The 19,911-nt window shown below is 47.5% G+C and overlaps 2 protein-coding genes across 5 annotated transcripts in view; one reads left to right on the top strand and one right to left on the bottom strand.

Annotated features, from left to right (window-relative positions):
* MFAP3 (microfibril associated protein 3) overlaps window positions 1-2,927 on the bottom strand; it is an 11,817-nt gene extending 8,890 nt beyond the window's left edge. Inside the window, exon 1 of one of the 2 annotated variants that reach the window (XM_066197541.1) lies at window positions 2,852-2,927. The gene's annotated coding sequence lies outside the window, so the exon portion shown is untranslated. The remainder of the gene's footprint in view (window positions 1-2,851) is intronic. The other variant, XM_066197539.1, reaches the window with a different exon arrangement.
* Window positions 2,917-19,911, top strand: FAM114A2 (family with sequence similarity 114 member A2). Of its 3 annotated transcripts, XM_066197536.1 has the most exons (19): window positions 2,917-3,021; window positions 4,076-4,281; window positions 4,496-4,592; window positions 5,027-5,122; window positions 5,442-5,554; window positions 6,509-6,643; window positions 6,809-6,967; window positions 7,323-7,446; window positions 8,413-8,492; window positions 9,108-9,236; window positions 9,451-9,590; window positions 10,341-10,413; window positions 10,960-11,013; window positions 11,736-11,830; window positions 16,017-16,348; window positions 18,439-18,517; window positions 18,613-18,740; window positions 19,197-19,253; window positions 19,394-19,911. In XM_066197536.1, the coding sequence occupies exons 2-16, from the start codon at window positions 4,078-4,080 to the stop codon at window positions 18,495-18,497; spliced, it is 1,890 nt and encodes a 629-aa protein (XP_066053633.1). In that variant the 5' UTR covers window positions 2,917-3,021; window positions 4,076-4,077; the 3' UTR covers window positions 18,498-18,517; window positions 18,613-18,740; window positions 19,197-19,253; window positions 19,394-19,911. The 3 variants fall into 3 exon arrangements, with proteins under 3 accessions (XP_066053633.1, XP_066053631.1, XP_066053632.1); XM_066197534.1 differs by lacking the exons at window positions 16,017-16,348; window positions 18,439-18,517; window positions 18,613-18,740; window positions 19,197-19,253; window positions 19,394-19,911 and having other exon boundaries at window positions 2,918-3,021; window positions 11,736-13,418; XM_066197535.1 differs by lacking the exons at window positions 2,917-3,021; window positions 16,017-16,348; window positions 18,439-18,517; ... (1 more) ...; window positions 19,197-19,253; window positions 19,394-19,911 and adding an exon at window positions 3,922-3,954 and having other exon boundaries at window positions 11,736-13,418.

Raw genomic sequence — 19,911 nt, 5'->3', positions numbered from 1 at the left:
TTTTTTTTTTTAATCATTGGCCCCACTCTGTTTTCTATCACGCCTCTTGTCCTTTCATTTAAGATGAGACTAGTGCAGAGAACTCAATTATACCATTGTGCTGAAGAAACTGCTTTCCCACAGCTAAACAGTTAAAACCACTACCAAGGCCTCTTTCATTCCTGTTTTTCACCAGCTACACTTTAGGGAAAGTGTTACTGAGTCCTGCTGGCTCTGAAGAAGAGCATCCCATCCACAGCAACAGCACAGGTCTGAAAAAAAAAAAAAATGCTAAGGCTGCTGTTGATCAACAACTATTCTTCTGTTTTGAGGGAGTGGTTTTAACCTTCCATTTTTAGACCCCTGGTAATTTCAGCGTGTTTCAGAGCCTGCAAAAGGCTGCTGACACTGACCTGCTTGTTTTGGCAACCTTCTGCAGACCCCACACAGACAGACTGTGGATTGGTAGTGGTTTGTGGACCACTGAAATCTGGGTTGCTTTAAAGGTCTGTCACAGCTTGTGGTGGCAAGCAAGGTGCTGTGGTCCCAGACCTTCAGCAGACATCACCCTCTGACCCAGCTGCCTTCAGCTAAAAATGCACTTTGGCACGCGTCAGACTTGACCTCACAGCGCCTGATGCAGTTAAAACTGATGACAGTTCTGCAGCAAACACAAACCCTCATCTTCACCCTTGAATCACAGGCACATAATAACTTCTAGTCTTCTAAAACAACAACCTCCCAAGTGATACTTTAGATTTATTAGAGAATAATCCCAGTGCCTCTTGTACTTTGCCTGTGCTATTGTCATTTTAAATTATTAAATTTGAATTGTTAAGGCTTCCAAGCGTCTGTGACGTTTCTCCTAAATGACATTAGGAATCTCACTCATTTATTTAACACAAGAAATACTCAGCAACATTTTCCCTCATAAGAATAATTATCTTCAGTAATTGCATATACTCTCCACTATACTTGCACTCAGCCTGCATAATGCATAAACCATTGGTGATGGGTCATTTAATTTTACTATTAAATTCTTCGAGGTCTGATTTATTAGAAATTGTTTGTCTTTTGGAAAAGCCATTATTGCTAAGCAGACAATGATCTCTCACTGCCGAGTGCTGGGAACAATAAAATGATTTGCAAAATCCATATTCTTCATCCACTGCACTTATGCAAAACAGCTGCTGGAGCTGATAAAGGGACCCAAAAAGGATAAAGCGTGATCAGTGCCAGCATCACAATTCTTCAACAAAGTGTTAAGCTCAATCAAGATGAAATGTGCCAGAATAGAAACTGGCCATTTTACAACTGGACCTGAAGCTGAGCTCAACACATTTAACCTTTATTAAACCACAAGTTGCAGCCACAAATAGCAGTGGAAAGATAAAAATCTGTGATGCATGTGCTTGTGTGAGTCATCCTTGGCTCCTACCCTGAAGAAGTGTATTTGTGTCTAACTTAGAGCACTCTAAGAAGTCCCACTGAGGTCAGTGGAAGCACTGATAGTACTTAAAATTACACACATTTATACGGCACTGCAAAATTGGGGCCCAAGAGGTTGCAAGGTATGTGGTTTTACATTCACTGCTCATAACATCACTTCATACCTGAAGGAACGTGAGGCAGTAAACCGACACACACCTGACAGAGCACAGGCTGCTGATGTCTTGCAGAAATACCATCTGCAATCCCCCCCGACCCTCTGTCAAACCAGGGAGATGCATTTGGCAGAGCCCTGCAGACAGGAACTCTTGGGGAGTTTATGAACACAGGCAAGAGCCATTCTGGGCGCTCCCAGCCTAGGAGAGGCTGCAGGGAGGGCTCACCTCTGGCACCAGCCAAAGCCCTGCGAGGGAGTGGCAGCACCCACGGCCCCAAAACCAACCTAAGGGGCAAATTCACAACACCGCAGGGTCAGTCCCGCTGGTGAGGCTGCCTGATGGGATTTGCTGTTTTCCTGTGCACATCCCTTGGCTGCCTGGCAGGACACGGTGTTTTGCTGTGCTTATCCCTTGGCTGCCCGGAACCTGTCATGGACTAACCCGCCACGGCACGGCATCGGCTTCGCACCAAAACAGGTTTTTTTTTGCCCTGTCAGCTAAAAACAATCAGGCACAAAGTTTCACTTTACATCACCCTGTCCTCACAGCCCCTGCGTGCTCCAAGCTCAGCTGTGGGAAAGCGCTGGTGCCGCCGGGCTGGTGGTGGCAGTGGGACACACGACATGCGACACGACCACACCGCAGAGCCGAGGGCAAGGGCGAGCTGGGGTCACTGGGGCATGACCTCGTGCCAGAAATACAAACACACAGAATATCGTGAGTTGGAAAAAACCCCGCAAGGATCATCCAGTCCGACTCTTGGCCCTGCTCCGGACACTCCAAAAATCCCACCCCGTGCTGGATGGAGATCGCTGTCCAAACGCCCCTGGAGCTCTGGCAGCCTCGGGCCGTGCCCATTCCCTGGGGAGCCTGGGCAGCGTCCAGCACCCTCTGAGGAAGAAGAACCTTTCCCTGATCTCCACCCTAAACCTGCCCTGACACAGCTCCGGCCGTTCCCTGGGCGCTGTCCCTGTCACACAGGGCAGAGCTCGGGGCTGTCCCTCCTCTGCCCCTCGGGAGGAGCCGCAGACCCCGACGAGCTCTGCCCGCAGTCTCCCGCCCTCCATCCTGACCGCACCAAGTGACCTCAGCCGCTCCTCATGCGGCTTCCCCTCGAGGCCCTCCACCACCTTCGCTGCCCTCCCTACTGCCCCTATTTACACGCCAAAACAGCGAGGCGGGACATGCGCCCGCGGCCTCCCCTTCCGCCGCTGCCCCCCGGCCCCGACCCTGCCAGGAGCACCCGGCGGTGCCGCCGCTCTCACCGGGACGAGGGTGCCCGGCCCGGCCGGCCCGCAGCTCCACCGCCGGCCCCGCCGCCCGGACGCGCTTCCCCGGGCCGAGGCCGCTTCCGGGGCAGCGCCGGGGCCGCTCTGCGCCGGCCTCGCTGCTCTCGGTCCGCCCGGAGCCGCGGGGGCCGCGCCGAGCGCCGACGGTGAGGGGCGGCCCAGGGTCAGGGGGCCCTGCGGGGCACGGCCGGCCCCGCGGGGAGACGCGCAATGGGGGCCGCTGCGGGGCAGGCGGCATCGTGGGGGGTGTTGTGGGCACCTGGAGGGCTCCTTGTGCGGCAGGAGCCCCGCGGGGAGGTTTAGGGGACTTTGGGGTGCCGTACGGGGCAGCCCCGTGTGGGGTTACGGGGTTTGGGGGTCTCCCGGGGAAGCGGAGGCACAGGGAGGCCTCCGGGGCTGCGGAGGGAGCCGGGGCTGGGCCGGGGGCCGTGGTCGCTGCAGTCGCTGTGGAGGGTCCCCGGCCCGCACCCGCAGCTGTCCTTTGCTTCGCTTGAGGCCCGTGGCGGGGGCAGTTGCCCCGATTGCATCAGTGAGCGCCTGGCCGGGGACACGGCGTCACCGCCGTGTCACCCCGGGGGCCCTGGGGTTCTCGGCTTGTCCCTGCCTGGCCCGGCAAGCCCTTCACCCGCGGCTGCTGCCCCGGGAGCCCGGACGGGTGACGCTTGGGCCCCGAGAGCCGCGACAGCCCCGCTCATGGGCTCCCCGTCCCCGATGAGCTCATGGCAGCCCCTGGGGGTGTCCGTGCCCCGCAGTGCTCGTCCCCAGGTACAGCAGTGACCCAGTCGCTGCCTCCCTGCCCGCTCAGCTCTCTGACGGCTGGCCCCATTTGTCTCCTGCACTCCGCAAACCGGCCACCCCAAGCGGTTTGTTTTCACTTTTATTTTGGTGGAACATGCAACGGATTTCGTTATCTGAGGCCCCTTTGTACTTTCATTTGTTTTTCTGAGTTAGCAGACTGGGTTTTTTTCTCTGTGGAGAGGGTGTGTCAGTTAGGTAAAGCCACGTGTCCTTGTGGGACTTTAGACTTCCAAGTATGACATTTCTTCTAATCAGACATAATTTGGTGTACAGATATGTGGGTATGTGTGGCAACATTGTTGTGTTTAGTTATTTAAAACACCGACGTGATGCTCTTGCCCTAATGTCAAAGTGCAAGGGAGTGATTATTTTATTTGCTTTGCTTTCTATGGATGTTTGTAGTCATGTCTGAGGAGGACGGTGGTGAAAATCTGAAAGATGAAACCTCTTATGAAGCTGAAAATGAACAGAAGACAGAGGAACTTGGCTGCTCTGAGAGCAATGAAGGGAACGAACAAGAGACTGTGCCTGTGACTCGGAAAAGACCTGAACCCAAGCCCCCAAGCCAGCCTTCTGCGACGGAAAAACCTGCAGGTGAAACCATCAAGGTATGTTCCTGTGCTTGCTCAGAAAGATGTGACTTCACATTTCATGGCTTTGAGCACAGGAGGACTCTTGAGCATAAGCCCCACTCCTTTCTGAAAATTCATATTGCTGTTCTCTGAAATGAAAAAGCTGCATGAAAGTCACGTGTCACAGACTGCTTGTGTTCCTTTCCTCACCATAATGCCTGCATCAGTCTTCTGTTTTTCTTCATTAAAGGTCTCAGATCCTCCTGCAGTTCAGACAGGGTGGGGCTACTGGGGAAGCTGGGGGAAATCTCTTCTGTCAACTGCATCTGCTACCGTAGCTACTGTAGGTAAGGCTCTTTCTGGTATTTGATAAATATTTTAATCATGTTTTGTGTCTCAAGCTGGTGCTTTAGAACTTGTTTCCAGAGAAGGGGATTTCAGTTATAGCAGCCATTATTGGAAAAATGTCAAGAGAATTGTTCAAGTAATGGGAAAAGCTTGTACCAAAAGGTACAGTAGATTAAGGAGGTATGCACAGACAGAATTACTTTCAAGTTTTTAAGGCGTTTCTGTAATTTTCACGTGGTATTTTGAACTGGTATTCTGTCAGTCTTTACAACTTTATTTAAAAGTTAAGATGAAACCTTGTTTCATTACATTGGTAGGTGAGCTGGATATAAGGAGTTTTTAGTGCTGGTTAAAGTGTTTTGAACAGAAGGAATCCGGAATAATAAAAAAGAATATGCAGCTCTAATTCTGTTCTGATTTCTGTCTTCTCTAGGTCAAGGTATTTCAAATGTCATAGAAAAAGCAGAAACAACCCTTGGGATCCCCAGTCCTAGTGAAATCTCATCAGAGTCTAAAGATGCTTCAAGAGGTCAGTTTTGTACTGCATAAGAACAACCCTGGAATGTTTTTCCTAACATAATCAGCCCTCAAATAACATCACCTTACTCTGCACCTTGCACCTAGAGATAATAAAAATCATTAAAATAATATATTGATAATAAAATCACTAAAAGAATGCTCTCTTGCTTAGTTCTGTTAGTTCTGAAAAGTAGAGAGGAAAATAATCTGAATTGTAGGCTTGCTCCTAGCTGATATTTGGTGTCTGTTGATTTCCTCCACTCTGTGGCTGACAGGATCTTTTTTATTGTTTGGAAGTCAGGAAGTTAATTTTCTGCCTTCTGATGCAGGAAGTGAGAATCCTGCTGCCAGCAACGCTGATGCAGCTGATGATGGCAGCTCCTTCCCTATTGCTGGGGCTCTTGAAGTTTTATCAACCATCTCTACTGCTGTCCAAAGCACAGTGAGTGAGTTGGGAATGGAGGAGAAAATGGGTTTAAGGGAGCTTTGAGGTTTTGGCCTTTCATCTGAAACATTGTAAGAAGAAACTTAATTTTGGCATTTGTGGGATGCATGGTGATAGACTCTTCTAACCTTCAGAAAATCCTTATCCTGGGCCTTGCTTCTAACTGGCACCTTATGTGAAAGATATCTTGAATTTTAATAGTTCTGTATTGAATATTGGTACAAAACAAAAAAAATCCTAAGGTTGGATTGTGCAGAGCATGCATTTCTGTGCATGCCACCTCTGTACTCTGTCATCTCTGCCTTTCCTTTAGAGTGGTCAGCTAAATGCAGGGTCAGACTCATTCCTGGAGTATTTCCACTGATTTCCACAGAACTAGAGATGAAATCCATTCTCCTCTTCAAAAATCTCTGTGAAACTAGCCCAGTTCGCTTGGAAATCAGCTTGCTCCTGTGACCATCAGAAATGCACTTCAAAGGAAGCCATTACCCTTAGAAACTGCTTTTGTGATCTGCTGTCTTGTCAGTTTGCCTGGGAATCTGAAAGAGCTGCAGATGGAAAGCTGGCTTCTGTTTTTGCTTTTAAGGCTCAAACAAAATTTAGCAGTCAAAATCCACAGGTCTGGTGTTTTCTCATTGGAAGGATGAGAACTGAATACTGTAATGTGCTGAGAACCAGCTTGTTCACAAACTAAAAGAAAATGTATTTCCCATCAGATTGCTGTCTGGGTGCTGTAATAAGCTGTTGGGTGATAATGCGTTGTGGCTCTTTCCATGTCCTGCTGCTCTCTTTGTGATGATTAGGGTCGAATTTTAGGGTGACAAGGACAATTTGGCTTTTATGTGAGTGCCCAGCCTAAGATTGCTGATAAAACCCTCCCAATTCAATTTCTTCCATTGTGTAATCTTCCCTGAGTTTTATGTGCTGTCTTTATCCAAATCTGATTCCTAGGGTAAAAGTGTTATTAGTGGAGGTCTGGATGCTTTGGAATTCATCGGGAAAAAGACAATGGATGTAATAGCTGAGGGAGACCCTGGATTCAAAAAAACAAAGGGCCTCATAAACAGAAGCTCCACGTTATCTCAGGTACTGCAGTTCCAAATCAGCACCTTATTGGTTTTTCTCATCTTTTCTCCCTTTTTTTGTGGTCCTATCATTAAGCAACCATTTTTGCTATTGAGCCAAAAGCCTTCTCCTCCTGTATTCTCTATCTCCTGGCACTGTCACGGGGCTTCTGCTTTTCTTTTTCAGGTCTTACGAGAGGCAAAGGAGAAAGAAGAGCAGCAGACAGCTACCGAGGTTACCATGGCTACTGAGAAGAAAGCCCATTATGGGTTACTGTTTGATGAGTTTCAGGGCCTTTCGCATCTGGAGGCCTTAGAGATGCTTTCCAGAGAGAGTGAATCAAAGGTAATGGCCTTGAGCATTTTGCTTTCTATTTTGAGTTCAGCTGAGCAGGGGAAAGAAAGATTAGAAATATATGTATATACATGCAAAATCAAGTGCTCAGAACTTGCTGTAAAATGGTTACAGAACTTCACTTTGATCCTTGCATTAGGATCTGGTGTTTACCTTGGGAGCAGTTTGTCCTGTCCTCAGCTCCTGAAGCCATTCCCTTTACCCCAGCCAGCCTCAGTTCCTGCAGGTCTCCAACTTTTCACAGGTTGCTTTCCTCACACCCACTGTTTTGCTACCTTGGCCTGCATTTTCCATCCTGTTGGATGGATTTATTGATTCTCTGTTTGGCTGTGCTGCCCCTAACCAGGTGAAAGCAGTTCTGAATGCCCTCTCTGGGGAGGAGTTGGACGCACTGAAGGAGGAAATGGAACAACTCAAAGAAGCATTTTCTTTACCTGAATTCTTTGAAGAAGAAGACGAAGAAAAGAAGGGTAAGAGAGCCCCAGGTCCTGAGAAGAGAAGCTGGTCCTCAGTGCAGAACCAGCCAGCCCTGATCAGTAGCAATGGGCATGATGCCAAATTTAGATTATTCCTTAGCTGGATGTTTAATCCTATAGCCATCTCTGCCCAGGGCATGACAGGTAGCAGCACCCTTCATCTCTGAAGAGCTGTGCAGTAATTCTGTAGCAGGAATGATTTCTTACCAGAGCAGGATTAGAGTTGTTTGACTCATGGGCAGTTCACACAACTGACCCTGAGCCAAGATGCTAATTTAGAGACAGAATGTGTTTCCTTGACCAGGAAGGGAAAACTGTGAACCCAGTTGTCCAACGTATGGGAGAGCAAAAAGCCTTTTTATTTGTCTTTTAAATGAGAGTTAGCCACACAGAGCAAAAGATTCAGAGGTACCTTCGCACACAAGAGCCCTGATTCTTGAGAATTACATGGATTTAAATGTAAATTTCTTGCATTGCTTTTACCTAAATGCTCATCAGGGAGGGCTTACACACCTGCACTTGCTATCATTCAACATTTAATGTATCTTTTATATTTGCACATAATGGATCTCACATCTGCTGTGCCATATATAATAGGAGAACCATAGGCTCTAAGTGATATTTCAGACTCTCCAAGGTGATGTGCAAGTTAGTGTGTTATAAAAGGCTGCCTGTAAAAAAATAAAAAAATAGAAAAAAAAGGAGTTACCTTAGCTACAAAACCAGAATTGAGGAAGCAAGAACTAACCTTCAGGCACTGATGTCTCCACCTTTGCAGAACTTACCTTAGAAATTGCATTTGAAAAGGCTGGGTTTGATGCGTTCTTGCCTCAGGTGATGATTCAAAGAGAAATAAAGGAAACAGTTGACAGACTTGTGCAGAACTAGTTGTGCATTGAAGTTCTGCTTATTCCTGAATCTGTCCTTTGTGTGGATTCTTTAACCTTTCCTGTCCTTTAGGGGATGAGGAGTTCACCAAAGAAGTGACAGAGTTGTTTGCAGAATTGCACATCTCCTCCAAGCCAGACAAAGTGATCACGGTGAGTTATTTTCCATATTCTAAAAGCTAGAGAATTTCCTCACAGGAAGGGCTTCTCTTCACCTGCTTTGCTTGTGAAAATATCAAATGCACAAAACCAAGCCATATTTTAGATCTTTTGGCAATGGCAGGCAAAGGAGATGGGCCTTTAACTTTATGGGGCAGAATCATGTGAGCCTTCAGCCACCACAGTGAAAAAAACCTACAGTCATGAACTGAAGGCCTCCTCTGGGTGCAAAGCACCTGGTTTTACTGTGTTCAGAAGCTGGTATGAGGAAGAATCACTTTTCTTGCCATCATTTCACTACCCTTCAGATCCACCAAGTGGCAGCAGCATTCTGCTGACATGTTTTTAAAGCACCTCTGATAGTCTGGTCTTGTTGGTAAACTCCAGCCCCTGGTGCTAGAGAATCTGCTGCCCTGAATTCACATCAGTGAAGCCAAACTTCTGCAAAATTCTGAAGGCACTGGGATCATTTGTCCTGGTTCTTCTCAGAAGCTCAGAAGGAGTTGTAGCTTCTTCTTTCCTCTGGAGAGATCCAATACTCCATTGTTTTGTGGTGTGTAGGGGGGGCTTCATTCCAGACATTTAATATTATGGCACGTCTTGCTACAGGTGAGGACATCTACTCATGAGTGGATAGCACGATTCAACAGCAGTCTTCCTAAAGAAGAAAAAGAAAGTGAAGAAAACCAAGAGGTAGAATCCAGAGATGGTGACCAGGATGCTAAGAAATCAGTAGAGGTAACTGAGTAATCAAGGAGAAGAATATCTGCCTACAGTGTTTATCTGGCTGCTGAGTTGCAGTTGTGACTCACAGGGTTTATGGGTTTCTGTTTCTGTGTGAGTTCTGAGGTCACTGAAAGGGCAGTGATAGTATGTTGTGTGATTGACTTGTTTTCAATAATAGAAGCTGCTAGTTTTTGTGTTGTATGCAGAATTTTTGTCACTCTTGCAGGATATTCATGCGTTTGCCATAAGAAGCCTGGCAGAACTGACAGCCTGCTCCATTGAAATGTTTCACAAAACTGCAGCTTTGTTTCTCTATGGCCAGAAACAGGAGGTGACAGCCACAGACAGAGCCAAGTCCCTTTCACAGTGAGTGCATCTCTCAGTAAATGGATAGAATATAATTACTGATTAAATAGTCTAATAATTCTTTGGAAATGCATGCATTGAAGGTCTCTTGAATTCTGCATAGGTGTTTAAATTTGGCAATTGGGAAAATCTGTGAATTTTTGATGGGTGGCATCATTATCTTCCAAAAGAACTCAGCTGTCTCTTTCCAGTTTAAAGGCATTTCTTGATAAGAAAGAGGAAACCCTTCTTGAAAATTTTGTGTAGCCCAGAAGAATATTTGCCTTAAGCTTGTGCTAGTCAGTAGGCAGAGATTTAAAACATGACAAAACAGTTGTACAAAAGTGATTCTTGATTACCTCTTTGTTAATCATTTAGTATGCTTGGTACGTGAGATGGCAAAATTACTGCACCGAAGACACTTGGTATGTGTCTGAAATGTGCAATACGTCCTAATTCAGAAAATGACACTTGCCAGTAAAAAAAAAAATGAGTTAGTACTATTCCTTCTGGAATGGGTGTGTGTCCTCTGAATGCTCTTTAAGATCTTCTGCTTTAATTATTTATTTCCCCATCTCTCCCCTCTCTGTTTTTTTGGGTTTGTTTTTTTTTTTTTTGGGAAACTTCTGAATCTTCATACACCATTTATATAAATTTTGGTTTAACTTAATAAGCATAGAAACAGGGCATTTATCTTTAAGAGGAATGCTGAAAGAAACTTCATCTTGAGGACTGTGTTTACTTCAGTGTTTTCCCTCTCTTCTTCCACAGACTGACGATCATGCTGTGTAAAGAACTGTCAGCTTTCTCTAAAGAATTCACAACATGCTTAACGACTGCAGGGGTAAGAGTCACACCTCAGTTCCTAGGAGTGACACGTGGTTATTTGATAACAGCCTTGGGATCTTTGCCATGAAGTGCTTTTTGGTTTTGCATGTGTACCTGTGCACTTTTTAACTCGTGAACTGATGTTTTAGGCCAGGGTTCCTCAAACTGGGGCATCCTGAGCTTTTGAGAGCCTGGCACAGAGGGGGGGTGGGAACTGGTGCTCACAGTGCTAAGGAGACAAAGGCAAATAAAGTTTGTGAGCCCGTTGTGGATTTCCCAAAGCACTCGGGTATTCCTGAAGATGATATTATCATCTCTGGATCCTCCATTTGTCCCCAGTTCATTTGGAGATGTGATTTGTATTCATACCCCACCTGTGCTGGGCACATGCAGGTTACTTTGTTCTTATTTGCATGCTACAAAGCTACTAAGCTTGTGGCTTAGCTTTCCTCTAGTTAAGGGAGCAGTGGTGGTTTTAAACTTACTGAGGATTTAGCTTTATCTTGCTTGAAGAAATGTGATCAAATTTTCAATCAGGATAATATATGTCTGATCTCTGCAGGTCAAAGAGAAAGCAGATGTGCTTAATCCCTTAATCACTGGAGTGTTTTTGGAGGTCAGTTGTGCTAACGTTAAAACTTTAAGCTAATACTTTAAAAATAGATGTGCTGCTTCTTCCACTTTAGGATCCATTTGCATGCCAAGTTCTCTAGGCCATGGTCTAAAATTGTGCTTACCTGTCTAATAACTTGAAAGTTTTGATAAATGTCTGTAGATTTGCACAAGAGATGAGTTACTTAGTGAAGAGTGAGTGTCGGCTCACAGTTATGATGGGTCAGGAGACACATATTAAATTCAGCAGTCTAGATTTTTAGAATTTAAATGTCCAAAGTTAAACCTTAGACAAGTTCAGAAATTAGCATGCAAAAGTCCCAGCACTTCCTTACTGTGAAATTGGTTCTTGAGCTTGCAGAGCTCTGAGGTGTCGTAGGAAAGGGCTGTTTCATGTTCATGTGTTCTTCCTTCCTGCCACAGCATGCTACACTTCACTTAGAAATAAACACTTCTCTCACTGAAAACAGTATCCTGCATTTGGATTGGAACTGATCTTGTTTGGCAGTCTTTAAACCATTTGCTTTTTTTGCCTAGTGGCATAAAGCCCCTCAAAAACTTGACATAAAATTGATTTCTAGAAGGAGACCTTTAAAATCCAGCAAGAGCACTAGGCTTCTGTTTTTTCTGTGCAATAATCAATGCTGTTTGAAATGAGTATGTGGTGAGTAAAGCTGATTGGTAGCATGGCTATTCATTTGTGTATTTTGATTTTTCTTTTCACAGGCTTCAAACAGTGCTTCCTATATCCAAGATGCCTTCCAGCTCTTATTGCCTGTACTGCAGATCTCTCTTATTGAGGCTAGAACGGAACTCTCGCAGTAATAAAAATCCTTCTAATTAAGAACTTTTTGACCTTTCCACTTCGTAGTTTCCATGCTGGAGAATGATGTAATGGCTCTTATTAAAGGGAAAAAGATGAACTCTGTTCACTGCTGCTGCAGAATGGTGATTAAGTGCAGTCTGGCAATGACAACTCTTACAGCACACTGAGAGATGTGATTAGCATAGTCCAGGCTGGTGGACAACGTGACAGACTTAAAGTGCAGATTGCTTCTCTGTTTCATGGACTGTCTGTATCTTTTCACCGAAATCTCTCTGCTGTATGTGTTAATAAGCTCTTTGTGTTCACAGTCCAGAGAGCTTCTCCAGTGCTGAAGAGAAGAGTAGCAGCTGGCTAGTTAGAGTTAGCTAAAATCATGGTGTGATTTTTAAGTCAGACATAATTGGGTTCCTGATAGCTCTGCATTCGTGTTGAAGCGAATATTGGATAGGAGGTGCAAGAAAAGGCAAATTTTTGTAATTATGAACCTTGCAGTTCCTAGAATAGAGCAGAGAGGATTCCTGATCACGCTGTTGTTGCTGAAGAGAAGCTCAGCTTCCTGAAGATGTCTGTACTGACTCAGGGATGTGGGACAGGGACTCTCACCAGGGGCTGTTTCTCATTGTCTCACGCTGTGCTTGCTTCAGCATGAGCTGGGAAAATGCTGATCTGGCCCTGAGAATGCAGGTACTTGTCTTTATAGCAGTAAATGAGAACTGGCTAAAAGGGATTGATTTGTGTTTGGGCACTTTAATGAGAGAATTCAGCAGGAGGATTCCCCTTTTTCAGTGCAGCTTGACATGTCAGCCTGTTCACAGACTCACATACTGCTTGTCTTCTCTTTCTGTGGAAAAACACTATAGTGCAATGCTCCTTCTTGGAAGGGATATATTAGAGTAGGGGGAGAGGCAGCAATTTGATTCTGTTAGTAGGAGTCCTAATTTGCCTCAGAAGCTGATCCACGTATGGTATCCGTTTCTTTGTGCTGTGCAAGTTCCCTGCTTTGTTCCTTTATCTTTTGAGCCTGCCCATGGGGAGGCAGCAGCCTCTGTTGGAATCGCAAGAGCAGGAATGCACAGCTAAAATGGAATTTCAAGAAGTCTGTAATAGCTAATCAGAGGTGACTGTCACACCTGCCTCTGCACTTGCTCATTGGTAACAATGATGCTCAAATCCCCTTTTGAATATCCTCTGGGTTTTAGCAGGTCTTGCACATCTCTGCTATACTGAAGGTTTAGAACATTCCTCTGCTCTAGTTGTGCAGTGGAGAAGTGGTTTTTTTGTATTAGAATACCTTTTGGCTAATGCTCTGGTTTTATATATATGGAAAAAACCCTGCCTTAGTCATGGTTAGACTGATCAGATCTCTAAAGGGAAAGCTTTTTCTGGCATCTTAAAACTGGACTTGAAAGGAGTGTGTCTGGAGTAAAAAAAATCTGCACTACAATAAAATCTGTATTTTTTTCTTCTTTTGGTTAATAACATTATTAAATAAAGGATTTGTTTTGACAACTGTTTCAGTTAAAAGTTATCAAGGTAGCCGTGGGCATGACTGAAATAAAAGAACTGTGGGTTTTTTCCTCTGCCGTGATGGTGTTTTTTGGGGCAGAGCTGGGTGCAGCTCTGGGGCCAGGACAGCTGGGATAATTCTCATGACAGGAAACAGTGCTCTGAACCCAGGCTGGGGAGTGAGAGCTCCCACAGATGAGCTCCCAGTTCTTGTGTCAGTGCAAAAAGGCAGCTTTGCTCCTGCCAGAAAGCCAAAATGTACAGGAATATCAGAAGAGAAGAAATAAAGGTAATGGGATTTTATAAAGCAGCAGCTGCTTTTTTGCAGATAAATTCTACTGACCTGCAGTGCTTTAGTGTAGAGTAGTTTAATAATTAAAGGAAATGAGGTGATTTTTTTTTAACATGCAGACAGTAATTCCTTCAGTCATGTGCTCACCTGCATTTTGTTATAGCAGCCAGTAATCAGATGTGCACCAGCTTCATTTGTGTGCTAGTGCAAGGACTGCAATAAGATGGACAAAAACAGTTCCACGGCTGCTGAAACCTTTCAACCCAAAGGATTCATCAGAATTCAGCATCCAACTGTCTGGAGGTCTTCCTGCTTGGCCTTGCCTTCTGTGTGAACCTAATGAGAACTGACAGTAATTTGAACACTTCTGGTGGTGTTCGGGGAGGTGAGAGGTGGCTGAGAATAGATAAGAGTCAGCTAAGATGCTGGCAGTGACTTGGAGGGAAAAAAAAAAAAAAAGCCTTCCACAATTGTTTTCTTTCCTTGGGAGTGATTCTGTTAGTTGCAGCTGTAAAAGCTGCTTCCTGGCAGCTGCTGTGGAAAGGTTTAAAACATAAAAAAAGCTTGGGCTTCCCAATGGGCTTCGGGGTGTGCTCCCAGGCCTTGCCAAACACCTTCCCAGGGACTCGTTTTCCATTATTAAAACATGCATGGTCAGTAGAGGCAGAACCTCTGGCAGGATGAGCAGTTGTCCTCGTTTGGAAGAAGCAGCAGCTATGCTGCCACTGGTGGCCCCGACTAAAGGGCACCTGTCCCAGGTCACCCACAGCACAAATTAAAGGGCCTGACTCAGAGGCAGGAATGGGGGAGCTCGTGGCAGGAAGAGGAAAGCGCTGGCATTTCCTTCTCAGGTGTGTACATTGAATCCAAAATAAAGAGTGGTCTCCGATGATGTGACCTAAGCAGAAATTGGTGTTCTGCAGTCACAGGCTCCTTGGCACAGAAACAGGACAAAAGTGGCCTGTACTGTGCTAATCCATGTTTTCTGGGAGTCTCCTGTGACTGCAGCATGAGGTTACCATGCACCGGTGTTTTGGGTGCTGGCTGGCAGGCTGCTTTCCCTCCTTCAAGGGCAGTTTTGTGCCTGCTGCAGGGTGAGACCAGAGCCTGTGCAGTGTGTCGGCTGGGACCTAGTAGTGTCCCTGGCTGCCACTCTGCTGTCCTGCTGCAGGAAGGTGCTGGTGGCTGCAGCCTGGCCTGCAGGTCAGGGGGGTCCTGATTCCGTGGGTGATGCTTTGTGTCCCTGTGTCCAGAGAGCAACGGCAGGGCTGTCCCCTGGGCTGTTCTCACTGGAGGATGCTGGAGGCATCAGAGGACTGAGAGCCCAGCTGGGGCTGGCAGGGAGTGAGCAATGAGGTCACCAGTTAAAAACAAGTTTGGGTTTGGTATTTGTGGGGGAGGATCCTCCTAAGGTGGCAGGAGCTGCTCAGAGGCGTGGGTTGGATGCCTGTGCTGGTCCCAACACCAAACAGATCCTCCTTGGATCTGTTTTCAGGGTGCTCCATGTGCATATCTCCACCAAATTCCCTGGCTGCACTGACCTGGTGGCTGTGTCATGCTGGCACAGATGGGATTGCTGCCAGTGTTTATCCCAAGACCAATTGCTGGCAGCAGGAGTTCCCTGAGTGATTTGTGTGTGAGCTGAAGCATCTGTGAGAGCACCAGAGCTCTTGATTGCAAACTGGGCAGCAACAGGGACTGCCATCAGCTTGGCTGAGCTGCTCCAGGGTTTATCTGCCTTCAGCATTAAAACCCATCCCTAATTTCTGACCTAAACCTGCCAATGGGACTCTTGCTCTGGGTTTGGGATCAGTGCAGGCTGTGGTGGAGGAGGTCTGGGGCAGAAATTCCCAGGTTTTTGGGACAAGTGAGTCCTGTAAAGCTGCTTGCTCCCTGCATGGGTTACCCAGAGACAGGTTCACTCTGTCAGAGGGGGCTCCACACACCCTGCAATTACTGTAAATTAAAGTCAAATTATTGTGGGAGCAACTTTGTTGTAGAGTTGAAGGCGTTCAATGGGACAAATCTTAGGGGAGAGCTAATTCCTTTTATTAGGTGGGGAAAACAAATTAGCTGGGTACACAAGCCCTTTCTGACACTATTGTTACTGTTATTATCCTGTGCTGGTGCTGTTAGAAATGAGGGCATTGCCTTAGAGGGAAGGCACATTATGCAAGTGTGTAGATGTGCTAGTAACTGCTCTCTGCTGACAGGTATTTACTTAATGATATGTTGGAGTGAAAGCCAGCAGCAAGGGCAAGCATTGGAGGGAGCTGGGAGTGCTGAGCTCTGCCTGGTCCAGCCTTGCCTGGACCTCGTGGAGCTGCCTGACACCTCCCACCCCCAGTAGACATCCCCCAAAGCCCCTTTGCTGTACTTGCAGCAGGGTCCTGACCATAGCACGTTCCCAGACTGAGTCTCCAGTGCTCTCCCTGGTCCCAGGCCTGGTCCCCATGGATGTCTGCAGCCTCCAGAGCTGCCCTGACTTGCTTGCAAAAGGTCTTTGTGCTCCTGCCTGTGCTGGAGGCAATGCCTCTTGTGGGTACCAGTGGGACTGGTCACGTTTCCGGTGTCATGTGCTGTCCATGACGGATGGCAGAGCCAGTTTTTCTGCTCCAAAAGTGGGACTGGGGAGGAGACCACAACACTCAAATACTCAGAGCCCTGGTTGCTGCCAGCCAGGCATCGAGGAGATCACTTCTTTTTCAGCTCCAGGTAAGGCCCTTCCCTTTCCCCCTTATGCCATCCAGGGAATTTACAGACTCACCTGTGTATTTTACAGGCTGGAGAAGCAGAGCAGGACACAGGGTGAATGAGGGTGCAGCAGGAGCATCCCTGGGACAGCTCGTGCTCCATGTGGTCTTGGGGATGGCAATGGGGGCCTGAGCTTTGTGGGAAGGACTTCAGTCCCCTGGCTGAGACGGGAGTGGGCTCAGTGTGAGCCTGTTGTGCCTGGGAGGGGTGAGGCCATTCAGGCTTCATCTAGAAGGGTGAAAATACCCCAAATAGGTTTGCTCCGTTAGCCAGAGGTCTGATCCTCATACCCAACTTGGCTATGGACAATTGCAGCTGGTCTGTGGGGACCATCAGCTGGTCGCTGGGTTTTGCTGGTTTTTCTGCCTGGGCTTTAGGAAACCAGCTCATCTGGGGCAGGCAAACCTGCCTGTGCAAAATGCCAGGTGGCTGAGGCTCCAGAGGAACAGGCAAAACTTGATCTGCTGGGATGGGATGGGATGCGAAAAAGCTGAGCATTGGCAGCCATCAGAAGCCAGCACCCACGGCAGGGGCTGCACAGGGTGCTGGTGGCACCCCCCAGACAGGAGCTTGTCAGAGCCCGCCCCCCATCTCTTGGAAGTCAGCAGGGTTGGTCCCCAGGGACAGAGGGAGCAGAACAGGGGGGAATTAAAGGGGTTTGAGCCCCCACAGAGGCATTTCTTGCCATGTGTTGGGGCAGAGTTATCCCCTCCCAGCTCTGGCTGCTGGACTTTGGTCTGGTTGCCCATCTCCTAGTGCAAAGGTTGATGTCCACCTCTGTGCCTTCCCTATCTGTACCTATCTGTGCTTTCCCTGACTGCTCCCCTGTGGCAGTGAAGGCACAAGGCAGGGGCATCCTCCTGGATTTGGGGCTGGGCACACCATGGGAGCTGTGAGGCAGCTTTGGTGAGCAGGACCTGGGATCAGAGCACCACCTACACCTTCTCCTACCCTTTCCCAGGGCTGCCTTTTCTTTTGTTAATGTTTGATTATTTTTAATGATTTTTAGATTAAAACATGATTATTTTCAATTAGTAGTTGCACTTCTTAATTACGGAGATGAATTAGATTGCTGTTCATTATTAATTAGATTTTAACTTTGCACTGATTACATCTTCTATCAGTCACTTCCCACACTCCTTTCCTTCCCAACCAAACTCCCTCTCCCCCGATGCCACCCCAAACCCCTCTGTTTCCTGCTCCCCTGCAGCATCCTGGGGGTTTAAAAACCTGCCTAGAAAAATACAAATCAATGTTATTGGCTCGGAAGCTGCAACTGGCTCCTTCAAAAGGGCCAATAATACCAACCAGATGATGTCATTTTGTGGCTAAAAACCATTAAAAGGAAGCATTAATATTCTGCCTTCCTGCATCACTGGCTGGAAGAGGAACTATTTCCTAATTACCTGCTGCAGCAGAGGCAGATCTGCTCTTCCCTGATCCCCTCACCCCTGCTGCCCTGGTTGTGTATGAGAAGGAGGGTTTGACCTGCCCAGGATAATTCTTAAGCTTTGTTTGGGCCTCCTATTTTCAAAGCAAGCTGTTTCTTTTCTTTTCTTTTCATCTGTCACCTTTCAGGCACCTAATCAATGCTTGGGAGTTTTCTTACCCTTGCTTTTGGCTTCTTCTCTGCTTGCTGCTGTCTCCCTCTCTGCCATCACCCTGTCCCTCAGGGAAGGTTTCCTTTCTGCTGGGAATTCCTAGGAGTCCCCACACCTGCTCTTTATTGTTTCTCCCTCATTTAATTTGAAATACTTCTGTGATTTGCACCTGTTCATGGTGAGAGGTTAAGACATCTCCCTGCACGTTTGCCCTGAGATTTCTCTCCCTCCCTCGCTGTGCACTTGCTGCTTTCCTGGGCAGAGGGGGGCTTCCTGGGCGGGCACCAGGTCTGGTCCTTTTGGGTTTTGTGCAGTCCACAGATTGTTTGATCTCATTCCCTGCTGTTTTGGGGAGTAGGAATTACACAGGGCCTCTGTGAAAACTGAATGTTCCAGGGAGGGATTTTCATCCCTGAAATACCTTCCTCCCCTCTCTGGTTGCTCCTTCAGGTGCTCTCTGTTCTGTAGGTGTGACTGTCTGGTGCCCCAGAGCTCCTTGGCTTTGGTGAAATGTCGACAATCCTGAAATGTGAGTGTTTGGTGTGGGCCCAGGGGCACCTGCAGGGTTTGTGTGTGCTGGATGCTGCACGCTGGCAATGAACCTTCCTCTGTGCCCTGCTGTAGGGTTTGGACGGGAAGACAAGGAGAAAGAGGAGAAGGACAAGAAAGAGGAGAAGGAAGAAAAGGAGAAGGAAAAGACTGAGGGAGAAAAAGAGGAGAAGCAGAAGAGAAGGAAGAAGGAAGAAGAAAAGGTAGGGGAATGATGGAGTTTTCTGCAGAACCATTTCCATCCTGGCTGTAAAGGGAAACCATGTCTGAGCCATGGCAAGCCCACACCTGTAGCAGATGGAGCTGTGCTGTCTACAGCCTAGAAATCACAGTGTCCATGGCTCTTCCAGGGAGACACAGCTGTCTCTCTGCTCCCAACACTCCTGGTTAGTTCTCCCTCCCTTTTCTCTCCAAATGGGATGCTGCCTGGTGTGGACAGCAATGCTGCCTGCACTGCACACACCATGAAATCCTTGCTTCTTGGCTCTGGAGGGCTCTGTGGTGCCGTGGTCACACGTGCTTCCACAGCAGCACCAGAGGTGCCAAGCCTGGCTCTAGATACCCACAGGACCAGGAGTCTCTCTGAATCGAGGCTCTGGCTCAAACAGCAAAGAGTGTCAGGGTTCCCAGTGAAGCTTGTCCCTCTTTCTTCACCCCAGCAGGGAGAGGGGGAAGAGGACAGGAGCAGCAGCAGCTCTGACAGTGACTCGGAGGAGGTAACCTCACCTCTAGCTCTGTGCTGGGGCCTGGCTCCCCCTTGCACCCCAGCCCGGAGGGGTTTGCTACCAAATACCTGGGATGGGACACTCAGCACTGCCCTCACATGCTGTCCCTTTTCTTTCCGTTCCTGCCCCAGGACCAAGGCATTGCCAAGGATGATGAGAAGGAAGACAAGGATTAGTCTTTCCGTGCTGGAGCAGCAGTGCATGCCCTGGGCATGCCGAGGAGATGGAAACAGCAGCTCCTGCTGGAAAGCAACTGGGCCACTCCTAGCTAAATAAAGGTGTTGTGATCTCCAAAGAGAAATGCTGTTTATTCCCCCAGTCACACTGCCTTCCCAGTGCTATCTGTCCCTCTGCAGAAGGAAACACTCTAGGCAGCAATAGGTGGGGAGCTGGGATCTGGGTGAGCAGGTTTTGTCCATGACCGTGACAGAGCCTGGAGAGAAAAGCAAGGGCTCTGTCTGCCTGGCTCTGCACAGCCCCTCCAGATTTGGCATCACCAACATCCTCCCCGTGCCCTCCTCGCTGTTTATCGTGGGATGGAGCAGCGCGAGTGGGGACAGACACCTGGTGCTGTGCTAAGCTGTTAAAACTGATTTCAAATTTATCAAAGACAAAAGAAAAGCAGTTATAGGAGGGAAAAACCCCGACA

This window comes from Chamaea fasciata, unplaced genomic scaffold (assembly GCF_029207755.1).
Source record: "Chamaea fasciata isolate MVZ Bird 193981 ecotype frontalis unplaced genomic scaffold, bChaFas1.0.hap1 SCAF_15, whole genome shotgun sequence".
Lineage (NCBI taxonomy): Eukaryota > Metazoa > Chordata > Aves > Passeriformes > Sylviidae > Chamaea > Chamaea fasciata.
The sequence above is the reverse complement of the archived record's forward strand: the minus strand, read 5'-3'. Positions and strand labels throughout refer to the sequence as shown.

Excerpts from the sequence above, each read along its gene's own strand:
- FAM114A2 (XM_066197536.1), top strand. The coding sequence starts at position 4,078 with ATGTCTGAGGAGGACGGTGGTGAAAATCTGAAAGATGAAACCTCTTAT. Across the intron at positions 5,123-5,441 it reads GTCTAAAGATGCTTCAAGAG|GAAGTGAGAATCCTGCTGCC; the intron begins GTCAGTTTTGTA and ends CTTCTGATGCAG. Across the intron at positions 7,447-8,412 it reads AGAAGACGAAGAAAAGAAGG|GGGATGAGGAGTTCACCAAA; the intron begins GTAAGAGAGCCC and ends CCTGTCCTTTAG.